At 43.7% G+C, this 22,377-nt stretch overlaps 1 protein-coding gene across 6 annotated transcripts in view; it reads left to right on the top strand.

Annotated features, from left to right (window-relative positions):
* Positions 1-22,377, top strand: part of RAPGEF1 (Rap guanine nucleotide exchange factor 1) — a 72,978-nt gene that overhangs the window by 16,444 nt on the left and 34,157 nt on the right. For 3 of the 6 annotated variants that reach the window (XM_075060662.1, XM_032797627.1, XM_075060661.1), the window contains exons 4-9: positions 679-767; positions 1,168-1,320; positions 3,599-3,722; positions 5,445-5,628; positions 6,265-6,771; positions 13,793-13,995. In XM_075060662.1, coding sequence (XP_074916763.1) covers positions 679-767; positions 1,168-1,320; positions 3,599-3,722; positions 5,445-5,628; positions 6,265-6,771; positions 13,793-13,995 — 1,260 coding nt within the window. Of the gene's footprint in view, positions 1-678; positions 768-1,167; positions 1,321-3,598; positions 3,723-5,444; positions 5,629-6,264; positions 6,772-13,792; positions 13,996-16,876; positions 17,036-22,377 lie in introns of all 6 variants that reach the window. The other 3 variants (XM_032797622.1, XM_075060660.1, XM_032797623.1) reach the window with 2 other exon arrangements.

Below are 22,377 nucleotides of genomic sequence, written 5' to 3'. Positions count from 1 at the left end.
TTTTTGGAGACAGTAGAGTGGCTCATTTTCCTCTGGCCTGGGACAAAATGGACATCTGGTCTTTTGGGCTCAACTTTCTTATTTTGAATGTGTTTTCATTTGCAACTGGAAATTTAAATCCATGCAGAAATACATGGTAAGAAGATATGTGCCACTTTCTCGTTCCTCCGTGTCTTGGTCTCCAGTGTTGATGGGGTGAATGATGTTGCTAGTAAAGCCCATTTCAAGTGAAAAGAGAAGTAGTAAAAGCTGGAGGCAGGGAAGATGGCATATCCAAGCCAGGAATCCCACTAGCAGCTCTGGTTGTGAAGGGTCGCAGTGATTAGGAGAAAGCTGTCTGTTTAGAAACTAGGTCCAGAAGGTCCTTGCTAAGTGCTGCTGCCGACTGGTGAGATCCATTGTGAATTCCAACATTTTGCAGATTAGCAAGGTAAGTCAACAGAAAAGCAGGCTTTGCATTACAGAATATAATGTGTTCTTTTCTTTGGAGAACTGCCATTTCTTTTAGCTAATTATAATATTTCATAGTATGCTAGCATTGCAGTATGAAGAAGATTTGGTGCTATGACACCTTGCTACAGGTTGCTTCCTGAGAGGAGCAGAAAGATTACCATTACTGTGATACATTTTAGCAAAGGTCCATGGTAGTTATCCCTGCTGTTTTTTGCCTTTATATAGGAGCTGGTCAGACTCACAATAGAGAAGCAGGAACATCCGTCTCCCACAAGCCCAGTTAAACCTAGTTTACCAGCATGTAAATCTGACAGGTGGGTCACCAACAAATGTTTGATTGGGGTGTTTATATATAAACAGATACTCACGTATCTTGATGTCTGCATGTGGGTTGATTTCTTGCCCCTGATAGCTGAATACTTTTGGGCCAGGATCTGTCGAACTTCCTCACTCAGGGAAGTACCATACTCCTCAGGGAGTCCTATTGATTGCAGTGGAGCTACTTGAGAAGTAAGGTGCTCCTTAGTGTGAGAAAGGATGCTGAAATCCGGCAACAAGAAATTATTTACATCTTACATTGTGGATACATACGGAGTTTTGCTTGGAGATAGTATTTTTTGTATTTCACTGTTATTTCTTTTAAATATGTATTTGAAGTATACGTATAAATCACATGCAGACAGCATTCTACAAATTGTGCTTTGTGCTTTGCAGCCCCTCAGAGCTTCCCCTGACAGACAGAGAGATTGAGATTCTCAGCAAGACAACTAGTATGACTCAGTCTTCTGAGATACTGACTGACTTCATGGACGAAGAGGTTGCCCCTCCCAAACCCCCTCTACCTTGCATTCGTGTGGCAGAAAACAGGTAACCCTGACATGCAGTCTGCCTCTCTTATATGCTGATTGCTATAGTATACAACCATATTACATTAGCCCTTCCCAATGTAACTTATATATGAGAGAAATCCTTCTGTTGGTTATGGATGTCCCCTTGTAAATACAACCCTCGCCATTGTAATCCCTTTCTCTGCTATGTTGCATTTCCTGCCCTCCAGGGTGAATTCTCTGGATAACATCGAGTCCCTGGAAAAATGTCTCTCCTTGCAGGACAGGAAGGATTTTAAAAATCCAGGACTATAGCAGTCCTTACTCAACATAGAAAGTGAATAGTGACCCTGCTTCATTTCTTTGGGCGTGGGTTTTTTAAAGGTTTATTTGAGTATAAATTGACATTTAAAGAAACTTTGCAAGACCAATGCTGTATTGTGTTTGAGACAGGCCTTACTGCCCCTCTAGGCTGGCTTTAGCAGCTCCTGTGGGAGATCGGACTTCTCTAGCACAGTGCATAATGGGGCATGATTTGGATCTAGGGGAGGACTAAATGTCAGGAGTCCTATCACAGGAAACAAACCATAAATGAAGTAATTTATGCCCCTCTTCACTTGTTTGTCTGGGCCAGTCAACACATTTTTAAAGTTAATGGAGTTTTAAAATCCACATGCAAATCGCCTTCAGGTCTGAAGGGTATGTGTGGTGACAGGTCCTTGTACTAGGAAGCCATTGTTCTATCTTTATTATCATTATTAGTATTTATAGTGCCTCCATCTCCATGGTATCTTGGTGTACTTCATATGGCTTACATTTTCCGAAGGGAAATCTGGCGGCAGCTGTGGATAAAGAAAGCTTAATAGGTCTTCATCTAATAAGCGAGTCCAGAATTGCCTGTTGGAAGAACCAGAGTCTGAGAGTCAGGATTCCTGAGATCTATTTCCAACTCTGCCACTGGCTTGATTCTTGTTTTGAGCAAGTCCCTTCGTTTGTCTGTACCTTTCTTTTCCCATGTGTAATTTTAGGCAACACTTCCTTTTGAAAACACTTTGAGATCCTTTGATGAAAGAGTACACTATGTAAGTGCAAAGCACTCTTATTTAAAAGTACATGAATGCCTTGGAGGAGGATATTTTTCTGTGCTGTTTTAGTTATATCCATATGGGGCTTGATCAATTTTCATTGAAACCAAAGGGAGTCTTTCTGTTCATTTTAGCAGCCCATAATCTGTATAAATGTGTTATAGAAGTATTCTGAAAATATCATAGGTGTAACCATTACAGAGGTATTGGAGATGATTGGAACTCAGCACACGCTAGTCTGAGATCTCAGGAAAAGAAAGATTTGATTTGCAGGACACATTTTAAGGGGTTTAGTAGGTAATGCATGTTTATGGGCGCTGGAGGGAATGTAGGTGGCAGGAGATCACGAGGCAGATAAAAGATGATCTTGGGTGGTTGATGTGTAATCCTGGTTGGACGAAAAGGAATGAGGGGACTGTTCATCCAGAAATATTAGCAAAGGATCATACAGTATGGGCTACCTTCATTGCAAACCTCCAGTAATGGAGATACCACATAAGAAGAAGAATTTACATGCAGTTAGTTGTGTGGTGTTTGGCACATTAAGAAACTGGTGAAAGGGGTTCAAACTGTGTGAAAAAATCATTTTTAACTGTGGTGTCCTTACCCTTTCTGAAAAGTGACCACAAGAAAGTTTCTGCACTCTATTCTGAGAAGCAGGAAAAACTACTTGGCTTCAGCATGTGCATATGGTGTGTACATGTTACAGACTTTACCCCTATAGCACCAATGCTAGTTGGTGGTGTGAAAATGTACCTTGTGGTTTTTTAGAAACATGCAGGGTCTTCTGCTGTTGAGGTCTGCGGTTGGCAGTGACCTCACATTTCTGTGTAGTTTCTGAATTTGAATGTTCTGTATGAAAAGTCCTGGCATATTCCAGAAAGAGAATGTGTGCATGCTCATTGGCACCAGAGAGCTTGAGCTTGTCTGTGGTATTAGAAGCAACATCTGAACATACAGAGAGATCTGTCCCATGTACTGTGATAAAACCACCTTAGTGTAATAAGAGGTAGGCATTTCCCAGCTCTATCGTAGTGCCAAAATATAGACCTTTCTAGTACAGACCATGAAAGACTGTGGATGACCATCTCCTCTATTGAGAGATGGTGCGTAAATTGGTCAAGAATCCCTAACGTCGTGAGGCAGATAGAATCCTGGCTCCTACAGCCTAAAAGCAACATTTTGATAATCAAGTATTTGAAGTTGCTGAACTTCTTTTTTTTTGTCTTGCAGCCCTCCTCCAGCTTTGCCCCCTAAAAAAAGGCAGTCGGCGCCTTCTCCTACCAGAGTGGCAGTAGTCGCACCTATGAGTCGAGCCACCAGTGGATCTAGTTTACCTATTGGAATCAACAGACAGGTAATGGCATAACCCTTTAAAAACATTGGAATCATGTTCTGGAAAGAAATAAGCTGCTGTCTTCATTTCTGCAGCACCCAGCCCATCTCCTTTCTTGCCAAAGAACCCTTGTTTTAAAGAACTGGAATGGAATGAACACATTTTCCTTGGAGAGGAGATTCAGCTACCTAAAACTTCATACAATAATATGCATACACCTCTACCCCGATATAACGTGACCGATATAACACGAATTCAGATATAACGTGGTAAAGCAGCGCTCCAGGGGGGCGGGGCTGCGAGCTCCAGCAGAGCAAAACAATTTTGATGTAATGCGGTTTCACCTATAATGCGGTAAGATTTTTTGTCTCCTGAGGACAGCGTTATATCGGGGTAGAGGTGTAGTTTTATTTTTTTTAAGGCTTCTGTTCCATTTAAATAGTAAATTGCTACAAACTCTGTTGCTCTGAGCTGTGATGGACTTCAGTGATCTGAAAAAACAAGCGTGCCTGTCTATAACAGAACATAGTATGCAGAATGATTGGCTGAACTTACCAAGACCCAAGTTTCTGTGTGTGGCATGATTCATATAAGTACGTTGGGGAGCTCAAAACTTATATGCAGGCACTTGCATCTTAAAATAGCTGTTAACCTAAAGAGACTGGTTTGAGCAGCTGTTTTCTGTCCACTAATGGGCTTGTAATGGGTAAAATGGCTGAGTAATTGAGGAATTAAGGAAATGATGGTGCTACGGGGGTTGTTTGACTTCCCTCAGCCATTATTTGTCATTGGTACAGTGCTATAAATATATGTGCTGATTTACAGAACTAAGGACTTGTCCTCATTGCAGAGTTAACTTGATTTATAACTCGAGTTCCATCCACGCACCAGAACACTTAACTCAAGTGTGGTGGTACTTTTAACTCAAGCTGGCAGGTCCGTCGGGGGTACAGGCTGCAGCTCAGGTTAGCTCAACTTGTCAGCTGCTAACACAACCGCTCTGTGCTGCTAATCCAATCAGGCTGTGCCACTCTAGTGTTATTTCTCAGTGGGGCTGCTCTCACTTGAGCTAGACTAGCTCAAGCGGGTTAACTCGAGTTAACTGTGGTGAAGATATAACCATAGACACAGCTGATAGTCTAAAAAAAAAAAGCTATCGTTTAACACTAGCTGTGCCCCTTCCACCCCCATGTACATGCCTTAGCTAAGTCTAGTTGCCTTCAAGATGCTCCAGTACCAAGTAGTGAATGGGTTTGTGTTTTAGTGAAGAGCTCAGCCTTCTCTTTGACAGCATGTGATATGTGTTCCTGGATCTCAGTACATGCTGTCTGGAATGCCAGCTGCACGTTTGAGTCAGTTGCTTCCTTTGCGGGTAGGGATAGCTCATTGGTTAGAACATTGGCCTGCTAAACCCAGAGTTGTGAGCTCAATTGTTGAGGGAGCCACTTAGGGATCTGGGGCAAAAATCTGTCTGGGGATTGGTCTTGTTTTGGGCAGGGAGTTGGACTAGATGACCTTCTGAGGTCCCTTCCAACCCTGATATTCTGTGATCTTTCTCTTCCACCTTTCTGCAAATAAACGAAGCTTGGGAGCCTGGGCAGACCCGTTCAAAGTGGAGTGTACTGTGTAGCACGGGCACTCCCCATTCCCCTTTCTGCATACTGCCAGTGGGTGCCTTTTTCTCTTAGTATTTCTCCTGTTCACTGGCAAGCTGATGAGAATTTTTCTTTGCTTCTGCCTCAGGATTTTGATGCTGACTGTTACGCACAGAGGAGGCTGTCAGGCGGCAGCCACTCCTATGGAGGGGAATCCCCTCGCCTCTCGCCATGCAGTAGCATGGGCAAACTCAGCAAGTCTGATGAGCAGCTCTCCTCACTGGACCGGGACAGTGGGCAGTGCTCCCGCAACACAAGCTGTGAAACGTTAGGTAAGGAGAAGATCTCTTCAGAGCCACCGGGGGGGTTCCAAGTCACTCTAGTGTTGTATCTTTTCTGAGCCATGGGGCAGATTTATAATGGGGCCCTGCCAGTGTAACTGTTGCTGGTGGATCTGTGGTAAATTATATTCTATTGGGGTGAGGAAAGGCATGAAATGGGTTGGTTCAGAAATCTTTCAGCTATAGAAGTCTGAATTCAGACTCAACCTGGGTCACAAGCTAAAATGCTTGTTGGTTTCAACCCCTTTTCTGCCCATCAGTCAAAAAGGGCAGCTTTGCTAGGTTAAAGCTATTTTATTTTCAAATTTTTGAAGGAGATGTAACAATGAAGAGGAACAAATAAAATGCATTCACTAGAGAAACAATATCTCTCTAATGATTCATGGGTTGAACTATTGTACTAATCGCTTATTATTACTAACCGTATGCTGGGCACTTTCCACAAGATGTAGAAGAACAGTCTCTGGTGCAAAGAGCTTGCTCTCTAAATTGAAGAGATGTTATCACAAAGGTGACTGACAGTGCTGGGTGGGATACAGAAGAACAAGGATCACATAGACAGTAATGCAGTAACTCAGTTTAGGCATGAATAATACATGATGTTCTTATCCTCTTTGTTATACACAGATCACTATGATCCAGACTATGAATTCCTGCAACAGGACCTCTCTAATGCTGACCAGATACCTCAGCAGGTGCCAAGTATCCTCAGCCCATTGCCAGAGTCTTTGGGCGAGTGTGGCTCCCCATTTCATGGACATGTTTTCCAGCTCCCCCAGGGCAGCTCCCCCCAGCCGCAATACTGCAGCCTGTTGACAGGAACACAGTCTACAGAGACTCCTCCAGCTTTGCCAGAGAAGAAGAGGAGGAGTGCAGCCTCTCAGACTTCAGATAATGCAGGCTGCAGGGTCTCCTATGAGAGGCACCCCTCACAATATGATAACATCTCAGAGGATGATATGCAGAACCCAGGAGCTCTCTCGTCAGTACCCTTCATGTCATTTGCTGCTGTCTTGCCCTTCCAGCAGGGCAATTCTTCAGTGCCGGTTGAATTCATTACTGAGTTTGCTGCTCCTGACTCTAAGGGTGACCCAGAGAACCCCCCTCCTCTGCCAGAAAAGAAAAACAAACACAGTAAGCAAGGGCCTGCCTTGGTATTTCTCTTTCTTTCCCTTCCTCAAATTCTTCACTTCACCAGTGTCCTACAGGTGATAATGACCATATTCCCTTAGGCCCAGGTGTCACAGTGGTCAACCTAAAATGTATGGGTGGGCAGCACCAATCCTTTGCCAGTAAGAGCCAGATTTTTAAAGGTACTTTGGAAGCCTGTCTGCATCTTTAAGCACCTAGGTACCTAGAGCGAGTAGCAGGGAGCTACAGTGCCGGCTTGCAGACATCACAAAGGGAATACAGGCTAGTACATTACTTAGAGTCAGAGTCAATAACTGAAGCTATCCCAAATGATTTAGTGGTAACAGCCGTATGGCTTGTATGCAGCACTAACTGAACTGGTACAAATCCTCATTGCTGGTCACAGGATCTGGCACACCGCTCATCTCTACATATTGACTCTTCTTTTTAGTAAGGGCTTCATCCAAGCCCAGATTCATTCCTTGCACGCTGGTGCATGGGGGCGAAGACTCAACTCTGTATGGGCACCTGCATGACTGTACTTGGGAGGTGCGTGACTGGAGATGTTTGGGCTAAAGGCAATTTGGTGACCCCATTCATAATGAAAAGAGTGGCTTGGGCTATTTGCCTGGGTCTCTAAGCCTGTCTTCATTCTTTTCTGTTATCCTATGAAGTCAAGGAGAGTTACTTAAAAACAATTTAAACAGCTATCTTTTCTTTACTGCTTGTGTGCACTGTTAACCCCAGTAACAAGGCCTGCAAGTGAGTCGTCTTTGATGTTTAACTGGGCTTTTAGAATTAGCTGCCTTCTGTAATCTGAAGCTATCAGAAGGCTCTGAAGCATTGATTAGATTGTATTGTTAGGAGGGGAGATGTTGTTATCCAGCATGTAGTCTGTTGTTAAGACATCCTTGGTGCAAAGCTGGCTGAAGTATTTGGGGTGTAACCTGACTTCATACATTGCAGCAGACACCTTAATTGTATTCATGTGGCACTGAGAGATTGCTATATATAGTCCATACTCTGCATGTAAGCATGCTACAGTTCTGTGGTTGTTAGCTTTACCTTATTGTTGCTCATAACACATTTCTGTAAAATGTTGCCAGAAATAAGATTTTATGGTAGCAGCACCACTCCCTCTTGACCTACCTGCTCTATCTTACAATGAATTGATGCATGCAGATATCCTAGTATAATTACATACATTGAGAGGCATTGCTCACATGTCCACACAATATGTGCATGACACACTCCTGGGGTACTGACAATACCTGCATTTGTTAAAAAGATCTAGAGCTGTCACAGCTGCAACTTCATTGTGGTTTCACTGTTCTGGGTCATCTTCAGGCAACTTATTTATTGGCAGGAAATGTTACAATAAAGACAAAGGTGGACTTTTAATTAATAATGTACAACAAGTCCTGTCTAAATTAACCATATGTATTACTGTGAGCTGTGCCCAGAGAGACTTCAAACAGCAGCCTTCTGTCTAACACCGACAGGGTAAGAGATCTGCCTTTTCAGTCTGACCTGAATTATTATTCATTTCATGCTGTAAGAGTCCATGTTACTGTGCTAGTGGTGAACTGTTCTAGACTATTATTAAGAGCTCGCAATGTTCTCATTCTGAACAAGGCACGAATATAGAACAATTTTAACCACAAAGAGCTCATAGTCTAAAATAGGATCCTGCCCCCAAACAACTTAGAATCTGGAGATGAGTCATTTGTTCATTTTTCTTTTTATCTTCACCCCTTTTTCTCCCCCTGTCAGTGGGAAGTAAGTGCAGAGTGGTGCCATCTGAGCAGCTGGTTTCTAATTGCTGTAGATATGCTGAGGACAGTTGCTGGTCGTATCCAGGATAATATAAACTATTTGAAAAGCAGGTGACATCTCCAGAGGTAGTGGCAAAGATTCTTTGAGCTTGTCTTCACTAGTGGGTCAATATGAGGTGTAGCTTGAGTGTTTCCATTAACTCAACCGCTGTCCACACATACAAACCATCACTTGTGCCCAGTAGTGGCAGTAACCTGAGTTGGCTGACATGACTACAAATACAGGGCAGAGCCTTCAGCAGATTTATCTCATCAGCTGCTAATACAACCCATCCAAAGTGTTAGATGCAGGTTAGCGCCATGACACAACATCAGGGGCTGCTAGTCCTCCATTTCCTTCACACAATCCATCAGGCACCTGCATCCTGACTTTTTCTTGCCTTTTTCCTGTTCCTTGACTAGAAGTCAGCTGCCACTGCATATAAGCCTGATTGGCCTTCTGTCCCCCCAGCCTCATGCTGCTTCTGGTGCCAGCAACTGCAAGCCTCCACTCCAGTACACAGCTGCGTTTTTGAGAATGGAGCCCAAGAAGAGATCATGTCAGCCTGGTGGCAGTAGGCCAGAGGCCAACTCCAAAGTACTGATGGCGCTCTGGTGCGAAAAGCTAGCAGGGTCTTTGAATTTGTCTAGGAGGCAGTTACCGTGTGGAGTGCAACAAAATACTAGGTTGCCCAAAGAGATTTCCTTCCTTTGACAGTGAGAGCATTCTACACTGTGTAGATGGGGAATTTCTACTCAGAGCAGAAAGTAAGAGGACCACCGCACATTCTTGGTCCCAATAAGATGATACCAGCCACAGTCTGACTTTTCAAGTGTTCTCTCTCTAGATTTTGGGTTGACATAAGCTTGGGCAGAGGGAGATGCTTCAAATTGTCTCTCTCACTCTTGCCTTTTCTCCAGGTGTACTTCCTCAGACTTTGTCTTTACAACTCTGCTGTTCATTGAGGAGGCTGCAGCCCCTGTTCCACCCTTTGATGTATGGAATAAACTGCAGGATATGCAGCTTGCTCTGAGCCAGTGATGTAATTTCACCATCTGCTTTTTGAATGTCTGCCTCATTAAAAACTGCAGCACAGCGGGGAGGGCAGGAGATGGGTGGGAGCCTATGCAAAGAGCAATCTCAGGAATGTTTCTTTCCATTTTCTCAACCTTCTGCTAAAGATCAGAGGCCTTTAAAGAGCCAATGTGCCCCTTTAATTTGTGTTCTGTCTCCCTGTCCCTCCCCGCAACGTTGAATTCAGGGATTGTATTTCACTATTTCATATGGTTTTTCCTTAACATAAAATTGTAGATGAAGTCAGAGTAGAAGCAGAGACGCTCTCACCTTCCCTGCACTGGTTCTAAGAAGGGGAGCAGTAGCTGCCATGACAATGGGGAACATTAGTGCCATAAACAGCCGAGATAAAAGAGCTCTTCTTTATTCCCTTACAGATTAAGTTAAGGCTGCCAACTGCATTCAGATGCTCTGCCTTGAGTTAATGCATGGACTGTAATTTAATTTTCCACAAGAAGCTAATGTGTCACCTTTTTCACCAACACTTCTCATTACTGCTGTAATGCAGCCTTTAAACCCGGTAGATCCTTTGGTATTGGCTGGTACTTCAGCTCTGTATGCTAAATGTAGCACGTTAAATGGTTTTGTAGCTGAATCCTTATTAAGGCTTAGTGTGAACATGCCAATGTTGGCTATGTAATGTTGAGATTACCAAGTCCAGGCTCTGACTCGTTGGCTTCTCTCCCATCCCAGAATATGCCCTTCGGTCTCAGCCTATTGGCCTCCATTCTCCACCCAGGAGAGGCATAGTGAGGGATAGGTGTTCTATATGGATGCATCATAAACTGGAATTTTTGTATGTCCTATGACTTCATGGTGCACTGAGTGTACATTTCGCTGTATATACACAATGAAGGGAATAGCTGGGTCTGCTGAGACTTGCTGGTATTTGGAAACGTACATGGCAGTGATGTAAAATAAGGGGACTTTGGTGGATCAGTGCCTTAATCCTCTCACTTTTCACCTCTAGAGAGTTTTATGTTCAAGTACAAATGACATCGCCAGTGGAATAAATTTGGTGGTCTCAGCCCTAACCCTAATGGTCATTTATCCACACCAGTAAAAATACAAACATATCCCCACAGAGAGAGACACATTTCAGTACACTAATCGCTCCTGGCTTTGGGAAGGACAAAGTCTGAAACAGCAGAGGTGGTGAGGCTCTTTGGTAGAGCTGTGTTAGGCGCCCAGGAAAGGTACTGAAGATCGGGATTGAGGGGCACAGGCAGAGCTGCATGGGATCTGAAGGGATACTGGAGGACAGCAGTGTGATGAACATTGACAGAACTGTGTGGGGTCTTACGACTGGAATAGTATCAGGTGTTACTGCTCAAGATTGAGGTGCGACAACAAAGTTGTGCTGCACAGTGTTTTTCTGCACTTTGGCTGCCATAGCTCCTTTTTATTTAGTTAGTTAGAGCTGTACTTTTTGGACAGCTGTTAGTCTCCTCTTCTAAGCAAAGTTTAAAAATATCAGAGGAAGTCTCAAAAAAGGTGTAGGCGCCAAGTGCCGAGCGGTCCTTCCTGCTGACACTTATTATATGAGGCTGCATCCTCTTTGAAATTGGACAGCTTGTAGATTGCCACTGGCTGGAGCAGCACATAGTGCTGCACTTTTGGGTTGCAGACCTCATGTGGTGGGATCTGGCCTCTGCATTTTGCATAAAGGGTTCATGTTGCATTCTGATGACTGCACATAAAGCTTTTATTACTGACATTGGTTTGTTGCAGCTGGAACACCAGCAAAGGCTGAATGTTTGCCACTTAATGATTAGACTTAAAAACTTACATGAGGGAAAAATAATATGTCACTAATAATAAGTAGTACACTTTGTGAATGACAAGGTGGTTCTGAAAAAGATGCTGATCAGCCTTTTTAAAGTGCTTGAATGGTGCTGTGCTCTCTACTTTGCCCTCCTCTTCTCTCCTCAGATTTTGCAAAGTTATTTTCCATCCTTAATCATCCTAGTTTTTTGTAGCAGTTGGAAAAGTGGGTGTCTTGCCTGTACAGTAGCATAGAACTAAGGCCCTAGTCCTGCAATCAGAAGTGCACAGACAGACCTTGTGCCTGTACTGAGTCCCACTGACTTCAGTGGGGCACTCCGTAGGTACCAAGGTCCACTCATGAGGATCCTGTTGTGGGATTGGGGCCTTATTATGTCTAGCATCTTCCCTACAAGCTGCAATCCAAAAATGCTTTACAGCATTTGGATTCTGTTGCAGAATTAGAGACACACTGAGATGTTTAGGAAAGGGGCAGGGGAGAGAAGTTTGCAGCAGAAATTTGAGATGACTCAGTGAAGTGGAAAGACCCTGTTCCAGATGGCTGGAGTTCTAAATGAGAAGGCTTTCCTGCTAGCGCTGGCAGTAGCCTGGGAGAAGACATGCTGGATGAGTTTGAAGAGGCAAGTCCATGAGGAAGGCCATCATGTCTATTCAAAATAGGGTGACCAGATGTCCTGATTTTATAGGCACAGTCCCAATTTTGGGGTCTTTTTCTTATATGGGATCCTATTACCCGCCACCTCCTGTCCTGATTTTTCACACTTGCTGTCTGGTCACCCTAATTCAAAATGAAGCAATTTTGAATTCCATCCGGCAAAGGGAGGAGAGTCAGTTGGGAGGTTTGAGGGTGGGTGCTGTGGACATGCTGCTTTGTCTGGTGGAAAGCACGGGAGCCATGTGCAGTGTGTGAGTGACTGTGGACAGCTATGATTTGTAGAGGCAATGGTAGTATTGAGGGTGGCAGGATGAAAGGAACAGTGATCAGGGACACTGAAAGGTTAAAAAGATTTGTTTTAAACAAAATGTCACTTCTTGCTTCTAAAAGTACCTCGGATTATTCAACCTGAAGGAGTTTTTTAAAATCCAATTTACTTTTCACTGTTTACGCAGGTTTTTTTTAACTACTTGCAGTTCACTCAACTGGGAAGGCAAAAACTGGCTTGTTAGCTGGTTTGATTTCTACTTGGTTTCACTGTCTGTCTGTCATGCAGCAGCACAGTGCTGCAATGTTGGAATCATTTAAGCCCAAATAAAATATTTTTACTGAATTGAAAAACCAATTTGTGAAAATATTTCTTATTTGATGCTGCAAGTGGACGTTGTCCTTTGAAGACGCACTTCACTTCGGAGGCAATTCCAGGGAAGAAAGTGATAGTGGATAATCATCTCACTTGAAATCATGCCCCATAATAAATATCCAAAATACTTTACTTGATACCTGCCAGTGGCATTGAAAAGGCCCAAAATAAAAAAATGAATGTGAATAAAGCAGCAGTCTCTCACCAGCCAGCTTTGCTTGGCGAGTTCATGTAGTAGTCCGGACCCTGTTATCTAAATCCTCTTTTCCAGTTATCAGGCTGTCTGCTTCCCCTTTCCTCTGTATAATTCTGAATCTCAAGGTAGCTTGTTTTGTGGTGATAGCACCTGATAACCGTATAGACAAAGACCTAAGTCTCCATGTTCTAGAAATATTTATAGCCGTTGGCCCGAGATTTGGCGCCAGTTGGCATAGGTTAGTGTTAGACTAGCACAACTTTTTGGAGCATGGTTGCTTAGAAGCAAACTCAAAACTGAGCCTTGGGTGGCTTTAAGGGAGACAGCCGATAAGACAATTGGATTGGCTGACCCTCCAGTGACTCCTAATGAAGTGCGAACTGATGCTCCCTCATGAGGTATGACGATGTTTGCAGCTGCTTTCAGCCAATGTGAACAGATCACTGTACTCGGCCTGGTTTGCGCTTAAAAATTCACATTCCCGAGCCCCAGAATGTTTCTGTCAACCTAGCTACCATTGCTTGAGGAGATGAAGTTACTACAGGGATAGAAAAACCCCTTCATTGCTTGTAATCTGCATCTAGACTACCGGCTTACAGCCTCAGAGCTAAGGCACTGTAGCCAGGTTGCTATAGCCCCCATAGTGTGGATGTGGCCTAGTATGGGGAAACCTGACAAACTGGTTCTGTTCACTCTCCTGAAGCAAAGTCCAATAACAGGTTCACTGTGTCCATTTGTATTTTGGTTTTGCTTTTTTTTATGGGGGAAGGATCCTGCCCACTTATTACCTCTGTTACTGAAAAGGCTGTAGTGGACTGGTCAACAGCAATGAGTATGGTCCTGATTTGTATTACAGTGCTGGCATATTTGCAGTTTATGGAAGACTACTCAGAGCCGCAGCCATCCATGTTCTACCAGACACCTCAGAACGAACACATCTACCAGCAGAAAAACAAGCACCTCATGGAAGTCTATGGGTTCAATGACTCGTTCAGCAGCACAGACTCGTCGCAAGAGCTGGCACCACCCCCTGCCCTTCCGCCAAAACAGCGACAGCTGGTGAGTGACACCCTCCGTATTCTACCAAACAAAGACAGTTTGACTTCTAGGAACAGCTTTGGGGAAGTGACCTTCTTTTCATTCTCTGCTGCTTGTGTTCCTGGAAGACTGCAGGTCTGGATCAATGTCTTTATGTTTACATTATCTGGGTTACACTCCCTGAAACCTAAAGTTTACGTGTTTTTCAGACATCTTGCATGACCTAGTTTAACCACCAATCACCATTCCAGCCCTCAAATTGAGAGCACTCCTCATGAGCTTTGAAAAACCAAAATTGAGACTCAAAGGCCTTGCCTACACTGTGGTTGAAACTGTGTTGGCTACTGTCCTCTTTAATCACATTTGCTACTAACACAGTGGGCAGTCCAGACAATAACTTTTCCTGACGTCTGTGATAACTAAACCATGCTACAGACCACACATTCTTAGATAAAACTCAGCCAGTGATCAGAAAACTGGCTAGGAGCAACCATTTACACTTAGTTGCTCCTTGTATAGTCTGTCATAACAAAGATTGTGCCAAAGAGCCCTAGTGTGGCCAATACCTCTAACAAACGTGTGCTCCCCATAGTCTCCGGCTGTTCCATATTCACAAGGAGCTGGGGAGCCATTCTGGTGCCAGCTTTGCCATTTTGGCTCTCTTTAAAACAGGACTTGTCCTTTTTCTGGTCGAATCTGACTTGAGGTTTTTGCTGCTTCAGAACAGGAATTCCACTTGCCCGTCTAGAAAGAAAAACCCACCACATTCATCTTGCCCTTTCAGTTCCCAGCACATAGCCAGGGCACTTTGATCATGTTGGTGTGGGTGCTTTGGGGGCTTGAATCCCAGTTTTGAGCACTGTGGATGAAATCATGGCCTCATTTAAGTCAGTGGGACTTTTGCCATTGACTTCAGTGGAGCCAGGATTTTACCCAGGGTTTTTTTGTTTGGTTGGTTGGTTGGTGTTTTGGGGAGGGGTTCCTCACAATGTTTTTCATAGTGCCCTCTTTTTACTTCAGCCTCCTCACTTCAGGGATTTTAAAAAAAATAAAACTAACAAGCTAGTATGGAGGTAAAAATAGCTCCTGGGCCCTAGCAGCTAATTCCTGTTGCTGCAGCTTTAGTAGCAGGCCTGGAGGAATTGTAAAGAATGGGCCATAGTGCTCTTGCTTAATTTGATAAATTTACTTCAGACCTTCAAGAGGTGATGCTTGCCTCCCATGTTGCATGAAAGAATCATTCATGTTAGTCCCTACTGGCATATTTCCTCAGCTCTTATCTGTGCTGACTTCTGACTATCCCAGTGCATTTTTCTCCATCAAAGGGAAAGCTGAGAGTTCCATGCTGCAGGTTCAAAGCATCTAGATTCCCTGGAACCATAAGCTTAAATTCTAGCAGGGTGTATTTGTCCTTCCAAGATAGACAAATTGAGTGCAATGCAGTTTTACTGTGTGGAGGGTTCCTTGACTGAGACCTTAAAACCAAAGTCCTGTCTGTTTTGCAAGGACACTAAGCTGAGGTATGCCCCTTTATACGTGGTCAGAATTTCTCCTCAGTCGCTGTCATGTCCCATTTACTCATCATCCCACCAGCTCCCTATTTCAGTGGCGGATTATGAAGGTACACTTCGATTCTTTGGTATGGGAGGTGCTATACAAAATATTGATCTCTAGCAAGGGTGTATGAGCTATTTAACGCTCTAGTAGAGTAGGGAATTCTGCCCCTTTTCCTAATTTAAGTCAGTAGAAAGAAAGCATTTCCTTTAGGCTCTACCACACCTGTACTGCCCTTTAATAATAATCTGGCTGGCAAAGAGACCATGGTTCTGCCTTCTGGGCATTTTTTTATTCCTTGCAAGATGATACCATCAAGGTGTTGCTTGAGGTTTGCCTGAAGCAGAGGTTTCCTGAATCAGCTGCACATAAATCCATTTGGGAAATGGTGATGCTGAGCTCTCCAAGCAGATGATGGCTCATTCAACGGGGACTGCAGTGGATGTGCTCTGGCTGCCCAGAGAGATTCAGCCAAAGCGAATTATGTGGCTGCAGGGTACTTTCTAGCCACAGACAAGTTTTGCTGGATGAACTCTTCCGTATAAAATTGAAAAAATCTTTTCTTTGTGAGCTTCAAATCTGATCACTGATGCATTCGTACTTAAAATCAGAGAGATGGAGCTGAGGAGTGCAGAAGGTCCAGAAATAGCCATTGTGCTTAGCGTCCTCCAGATCTTTAATGACTGACTCTCCCTCATACAAGTACACTAGAATAGTCAGCGTGGTATTTTTTGATACTTAAAGTTACAGTATTTCCCTCTTGTGAAACTGGGATATAATTTTGGTTTTGAATGAAAATCTTAAAACAGTAAAAGTTATGCCTGACCCAGGATCCCCCACGGTGCCTGAGAAGACTCATCTCTCAGACTTCAGAGACCCAAGTTCCCAGGCTGCTGGCTGGCAAAGTAAACAATCCACAGAAACAGCCTGCCTAACATCTGGAAGTAAGGGCCAATTCCACTGCTTGGCAGTGGCTGCTACTGGATGTCCACTTCTTTGAGCTTCTCTGGCCTGTGCTGTGCAGGGAGAGGTAGTAGAGAAGAGCTCACTTGTGCACTAAGCAGCAGATTAGCATGAGTGAGCTGAGAGGGGGGATTGTTCTTAAAATACCTATGAAATGAGGAGGATTTTAATTCTTTTTGCAGTGTCTCTTGGAGCTCAGAAGCACGCATCAGTGTGACTGGCTCAGAATGAGGGTTTGGAGTCCTATGAACTGCCCAAGTAGCTATTTGTGTAGTAAGCAACTTTAAATGCATTGTTTTAAAAATAGCATTTCTCACCCTTTATTCATAGCCTGTTCTGTGCTTGCTTTCTTTGTTTCCTCTCTTGCTTTCTCTCTCCTGTTCAGCAGGCCTCCTATGCTGCCTCTTCCTTCTCTTCTGTCTCCTACTGTGTCCAGCAAACTAAAGTGCCCTTCGCCCCCGAGGACACCAGTGCCATTCAGGGCCTCAGTATGTCCGTCTCTAACTCCTTTCTCAACCGGCACAGCTCCTTTCCTGTGCATTCGGTGAGTCACTAACTGCACTTCTTTACCGTGTGTGTGTTTGTGCTGGTAAAATGTTCCTGCACACATTCTGTGCTTACTGACCCAGGACCAGGTAAATTGGGAGGCTCTCATTTGGGCTTTTGAATGCATTCAGTAATAGTCAGAAAAATCCCAGTTGAATCTAATTAAATGGCGTTGGGGGGGAGGTTGTCCTTTTGAGTGTCTTATGTGTATTTTTGGCTGGGGTGAGGGAAGAGGGAAGACGACCAGGCTTCTGTAATAATGGCACACTCCTTCAGCTGTGCATCCCCCATAGCAATGCACAGTGGCACTATGAAGTACTCTGACCTCTCCGGATAAATGCAGTGATGAGGACTAGTTAATTAAATACTGCTTTGTGCATCTGGCCTTTGGAGAGATAATGAGAGGCTGAGTTTGATCCATTCAAGTGCATGGAACAGCATCTACAGCTCCTGGCTCTTTGCTCTTTTCCAGGAAGTAGCCTCTAGCCAGTCTCCCTTCCCATTTCTCCTTGTCTAATTCCCATCAAATATCCGTAGTCACAGACAAGATCGATATTTGTTTGCTTCAGTAAATATACCCGGTGCCCTGAAGAGTGAAGGGGGCGTGAATATACTTTACAGCACCTCACGAGCAATTTGGGTGGAGGACCTCAAAGCAAGCAGGGAATGATTTAAATCAAAACAAGGGCCATCTGTAGGGCACTGTTTAAATTTGTGATAAACTGCTTAAATTAGGTAGCAGAAATAATAAACATTAATTTTAATGAAGTTAATGTTTCCCCTCAGTCTGACTGTGCGGTTCCAACAAATGGTTCATCAGTATGAGGTTCCATGTATACAAAATTGTGTGGTTGTGATCTATTGTCTGCACAACTATGAGAATTATAACTAACAACTGAAAATAGGCTATTGTTAAAGGTGATCTAGATGTATTATAAGTTACAGACTACTCTTGGGGTTTCAAAATGCTTAGACAATATGTGGGCTAACTTAAAGTAGTTACAACAAAATTTTTGAAAATTGCATCTTCGTGGCTACTAGGACCCAACTTTAGTGCTCTGCACTTCTGCAAAAGTTGTTGATGACACTGTGCCCTATGCTTATGGGTATCAAAGCACTTCACAGTGTATTCAAACTCCCAATATCTACACTCATGAGATAGGGAAGTATTAGAATCCTCTTATAATAGAGGAAGAAATTTAATGAGAGACAACAGAGTCCTGTGGCACCTTTAAGACTAACAGATGTATTGGCTAACACGGCTATCCCTCTGATACTTAATGAGAGAGTGGTGAAGTGACTTGCCTCTATATAAATCCATGGTACTCCCACACCTTGAATACTGTGTGCGGATGTGGTTGCCCATCTCAAAAAAGATATATTGGAATTGGAAAAGGTTCTGAAAAGGGCAACAAAAATGATTAGGGGTATGGAATGACTTCCATGTAAGAAGAGATTAATAAGACTGGGACTTTTCAGCTTGGAAAAGAGACAGCTAAGGGGGGATATGATTGAGGTCTATAAAATCATGACTGGAGTAGAGAAGGTAGATAAGGAAGTGTTGTTTACTACTTCTCATAACACAAGAACTAGGGGTCACCAAATGAAATTAATAGGCAGCAGATTTAAAACAAATAAAAGGAAATATTTCTTCACACAACTCACAGCCAACCTGTGGAACTCCTTGCTAGACGATGTTGTGAAGGCCAAGACCATAACAGGGTTCAAAAAAAGAGCTAAATCAATTCATGGAGGATATGCTCTGAGCAGGATGGGCAGGGATGGTGTCCCTAGCCTCTGCTTGCCAGGAGCTGGGAATGAGCGACGGGATAGATCACTTGATGATTCCTTGTTCTGTTCATTCCCTCTGGGGCACCGGCCACTGAGCTAAATGGACCCTTGGTCTGACCCAGTAGGGTCGTTCTTATGTTCTTAAGTCACACATGGAGCAAGTGGCAGAACCAGGAACAGAACTTAGAAGTTCTGACTTGTAGTCCTGCGTTTTAACTCCTGCATTGCTTTCTGTTTGAATTGACTCTTGTAGGCAAAACACAGCACTGTAAGACCTGATCTTGTCAGGTAAAAATCCTTACAGTTTACTTTTAAAATAAACTTCTTTTTAGCAATTTTAAGGCTATACATATGATCAGTTAATGATTTTAAAATATAAACAGTTTGTTTTATTTTTAAAACCATCTTAGTTGGCCTTAAATGGACACTGTTAACTTGAAGTTAATTTTAAGGGTTTTTCTGCTCCCCTATTGGTGATTTTAAGGGTTTTTTTCCAGTAAGGAAGAAACTAGCTATTTAGAGCAGGGGAAACAGTGAAACTGACTACACAAAGTGCTGTCAAAGGCAGAATGTAGCCTTTTTTCTCACTGGTGCCTGTGAATTGTAGTAATCTTAGTTGTTGCTTGTGGCTATAAAAGGGACAAAGTTTTCAGGGAGAAATGAGATTTTAATTATGAGTGCCCCTTTGTCTCTGAGCTACAAAATCAATGTCTTTACATGCTTCGCAGCAGACCCACGTCAATATCGTAAGGGTGGTTTTCACCAATGCACAGATTTTCACATTCATGGTTTTTCCTGACCCTAATAAAAGAGAAGAGGTGAAACAGCATAGAGAATTGGATCATTACCAGGATAACACCCTTTGCTGGGGACACAGAAGTGCTAGAAACCTTCTGTTAATCTATTTGTGGACATTAACTAAGGGGACTTGTACAGTCATTCCTTTCCATGCATTTTTCTGTGAGGAATGTAGTGAACTGTGGTAGTAATATTTTCAAGTGAATTGCCATGTTCTGCTCACTCTGCCATCCTTGTGCCCTCCTTCTTCCTCTCTTTAGCCACAGTAAGTCCACTTAAATGAACACTTGGAAGAACACTAAACCTGTTAAAGGATTAAGCTGTGGCTGCCCACCAGTCTCAGCAGGGATTTAATGCTTGGGACAGCAAACCTTTCACACACAGGACAACTAAAGAATCAGCTTCCTGTGTACCAAATAGTCAATGCTGATTATCAAGTCTCTTAAAATGATCCATCCTCTACATTAATCTTTTTCTGTTCTATACATGAAGCAAAGCCTTCTTAAATCAATACCAGGATGTCAAACCTAATAAAGAAATGAAACAGTTGCCCATTAGCAGTGTGTGAGCAATTCATCACAGTCTCCCTGCCCAGGCCATCCTCTAAGAGTTGCCTTGGTTAGCAGTTTTTCTCTTCATGTGTCTGTGTCTGGGAAAGGAAGGGAGGATGCAAATCCAAAGGGAATACACATCCCTCTACAAATCTGTGAGGTTTAGCTGCAAGGCCGCATGAAAGCTGCAGATCTTATCATCTGCTATCCCAGGAGTTAGCTACACCTTGAGTTCACGGGCCTCGGAGCTCCACGTGAAGGAATTGCTTTTCTGTGCTGCCTAACTGGCTTTGAATAGCTTGGTCTCTTGCTAAATAAAGGCTTATGGGCATCACTGTACCAACTCCTTTGAGCATAGCAATCCTGTCCATTAGTCCTTTTCCCAGTCTAAAAATACCTCTTTCAGCCATTTTCTTTATGAAAATCCTCTCTTTTTAGTTAATAGCGGGCTTTTCCTCTTAACATAGTTCCCAATTTGAAATCCACATTGTCTGCTCTGTAACCACTCACATGTGCGTTCACCACTTCTCTTCAACCAGCCATTCTTTGTTCTAACCCTACTACCCTGCTGTACAAACACCTCTAATGGTGCTTCTTTTCCATTCTGGATGGCAGAATCTCTTGCACTGCTTGGGTCTGGGCCTAATCCTCCCCACTTAATCTCAGAAGAGGAGCATTTTTTACTGTGAGCTTTTCTACGAGTGTGCTTTTCAGAGAGTTTGGATAATAGGTTTTGGCCTTTTTATTCCATCCTGGAGAGATGAACCAATGCCCATCTGTGCAAGTGGAAGCCTGCTCTTAGGACTTGCAGCCCTGGTAGCATTATGCGGATGTGGGTTCTGTTTGTATTGTCCTTATGAACTATGTGGCATACAAGGCTGTTTGCCTTCAACATGATTGTGCAAGTGCCCTGAAGAAGAGTGGACACTACGTCGAAAATGTCGTTCCAGAATAGGAGGCTAGACAAGAGCCGCAAGAGCCCATGAACTGACCTAACACCCAGATTGAATCTTTGCTTTAGGAAAATGAGGACAGTGGTGATGTAAGCCAAGAAATAGGGTATGCCTGAGGGCCATTGCTGCCCCTGTTTCTCTTTCACTCAGTTCCTTTGGGTGAGCAGCCTGATTCCTCGTGAGTTCAGAAGAACAGATGTCAAACACTTCAAGCCTTCACGCAAGTGAAGGTTTGACTTCACACAATGTCCCTGTGCAATGCTTCAGTCTCTTCGCTGACGGTGCTGTCTCACTGCTAACCCTGTCTAAATTCATCCTCTGTTACTAAAGAAAAGCGGATCCCTGTAGAGTTTCCTTCAGGAATTTGTGGAATTTGCCTGCATAATTCTCCCTTGTGGGACCTCACTTCATCCTGAAACCTACAGAGACAATGTCTTGACAGAGCAGACTCCTTATTCATGGCCAGTACAAAGGCATCAGCACCTATCCACTTCCTCCTGTGTCTGAGGTGCCTTAACCTGGAAGCAAGGAGTGCACTTGGACTCCCTAGCTCCCTCCTCTTTGTTCACGGCTGTTTCTCATCTGATACACAGAAAAGGAGGAGAAAGCAACAGACACCCAAACAGGTGTCTGAGCCACACACGAAGAGTGCATCTAGCCAGCTGTCTTCCCTGCTCCTGGACCTGGTTCTATATTAGCATTTGATTGCAGAGGGAGCAGATGCTGAAATGCATTAGGGGAAAATGGACAAAGCTTCTGAAACACTTTCTCAACTGTACAGGGAGGGGTCACATCTGAGCCACAGGCTTCCACTGATGTATCTGTGTCTGAGTTTCTATTCTGACTCTAGTCAGGATCAGCCCTAGCTGCTGACGGAGAGAGTGGGACTCTACCTGTCGGGCAGACCATGGAACCTTTTTCTACTTCTCTCCTCTGTGAAAGCTGTCTTACCTGCTCTCCCCCGCCTTCTCCTTTCCTGTTCTCCTCCCACTTTCACCAGGGCTGCATGATTTGCGGTCCCACCATGGTAAGGAAAGTTGGCTTGCAAACACAGACCTTTCAGGTAAGCACTTTAGGCAGGGTTGGGATGCCCTGCTGTTTCAGGGTCAGGTTGGTTGATTGTAGTTGTGAGGAATGCTATGCTGTAGTCTCCCTTTTCCCTTCCTCACTGCAGAGCCGTTGGGGTTTCATTAGCCCTTCCCCTTAGTAAGTTTCACAGCAGATTGCCTTCTGGATCTCTTCTCCTA

Source organism: Chelonoidis abingdonii, chromosome 24, assembly GCF_003597395.2.
Source record: "Chelonoidis abingdonii isolate Lonesome George chromosome 24, CheloAbing_2.0, whole genome shotgun sequence".
NCBI lineage: Eukaryota > Metazoa > Chordata > Testudines > Testudinidae > Chelonoidis > Chelonoidis abingdonii.
The sequence above is the reverse complement of the archived record's forward strand: the minus strand, read 5'-3'. Positions and strand labels throughout refer to the sequence as shown.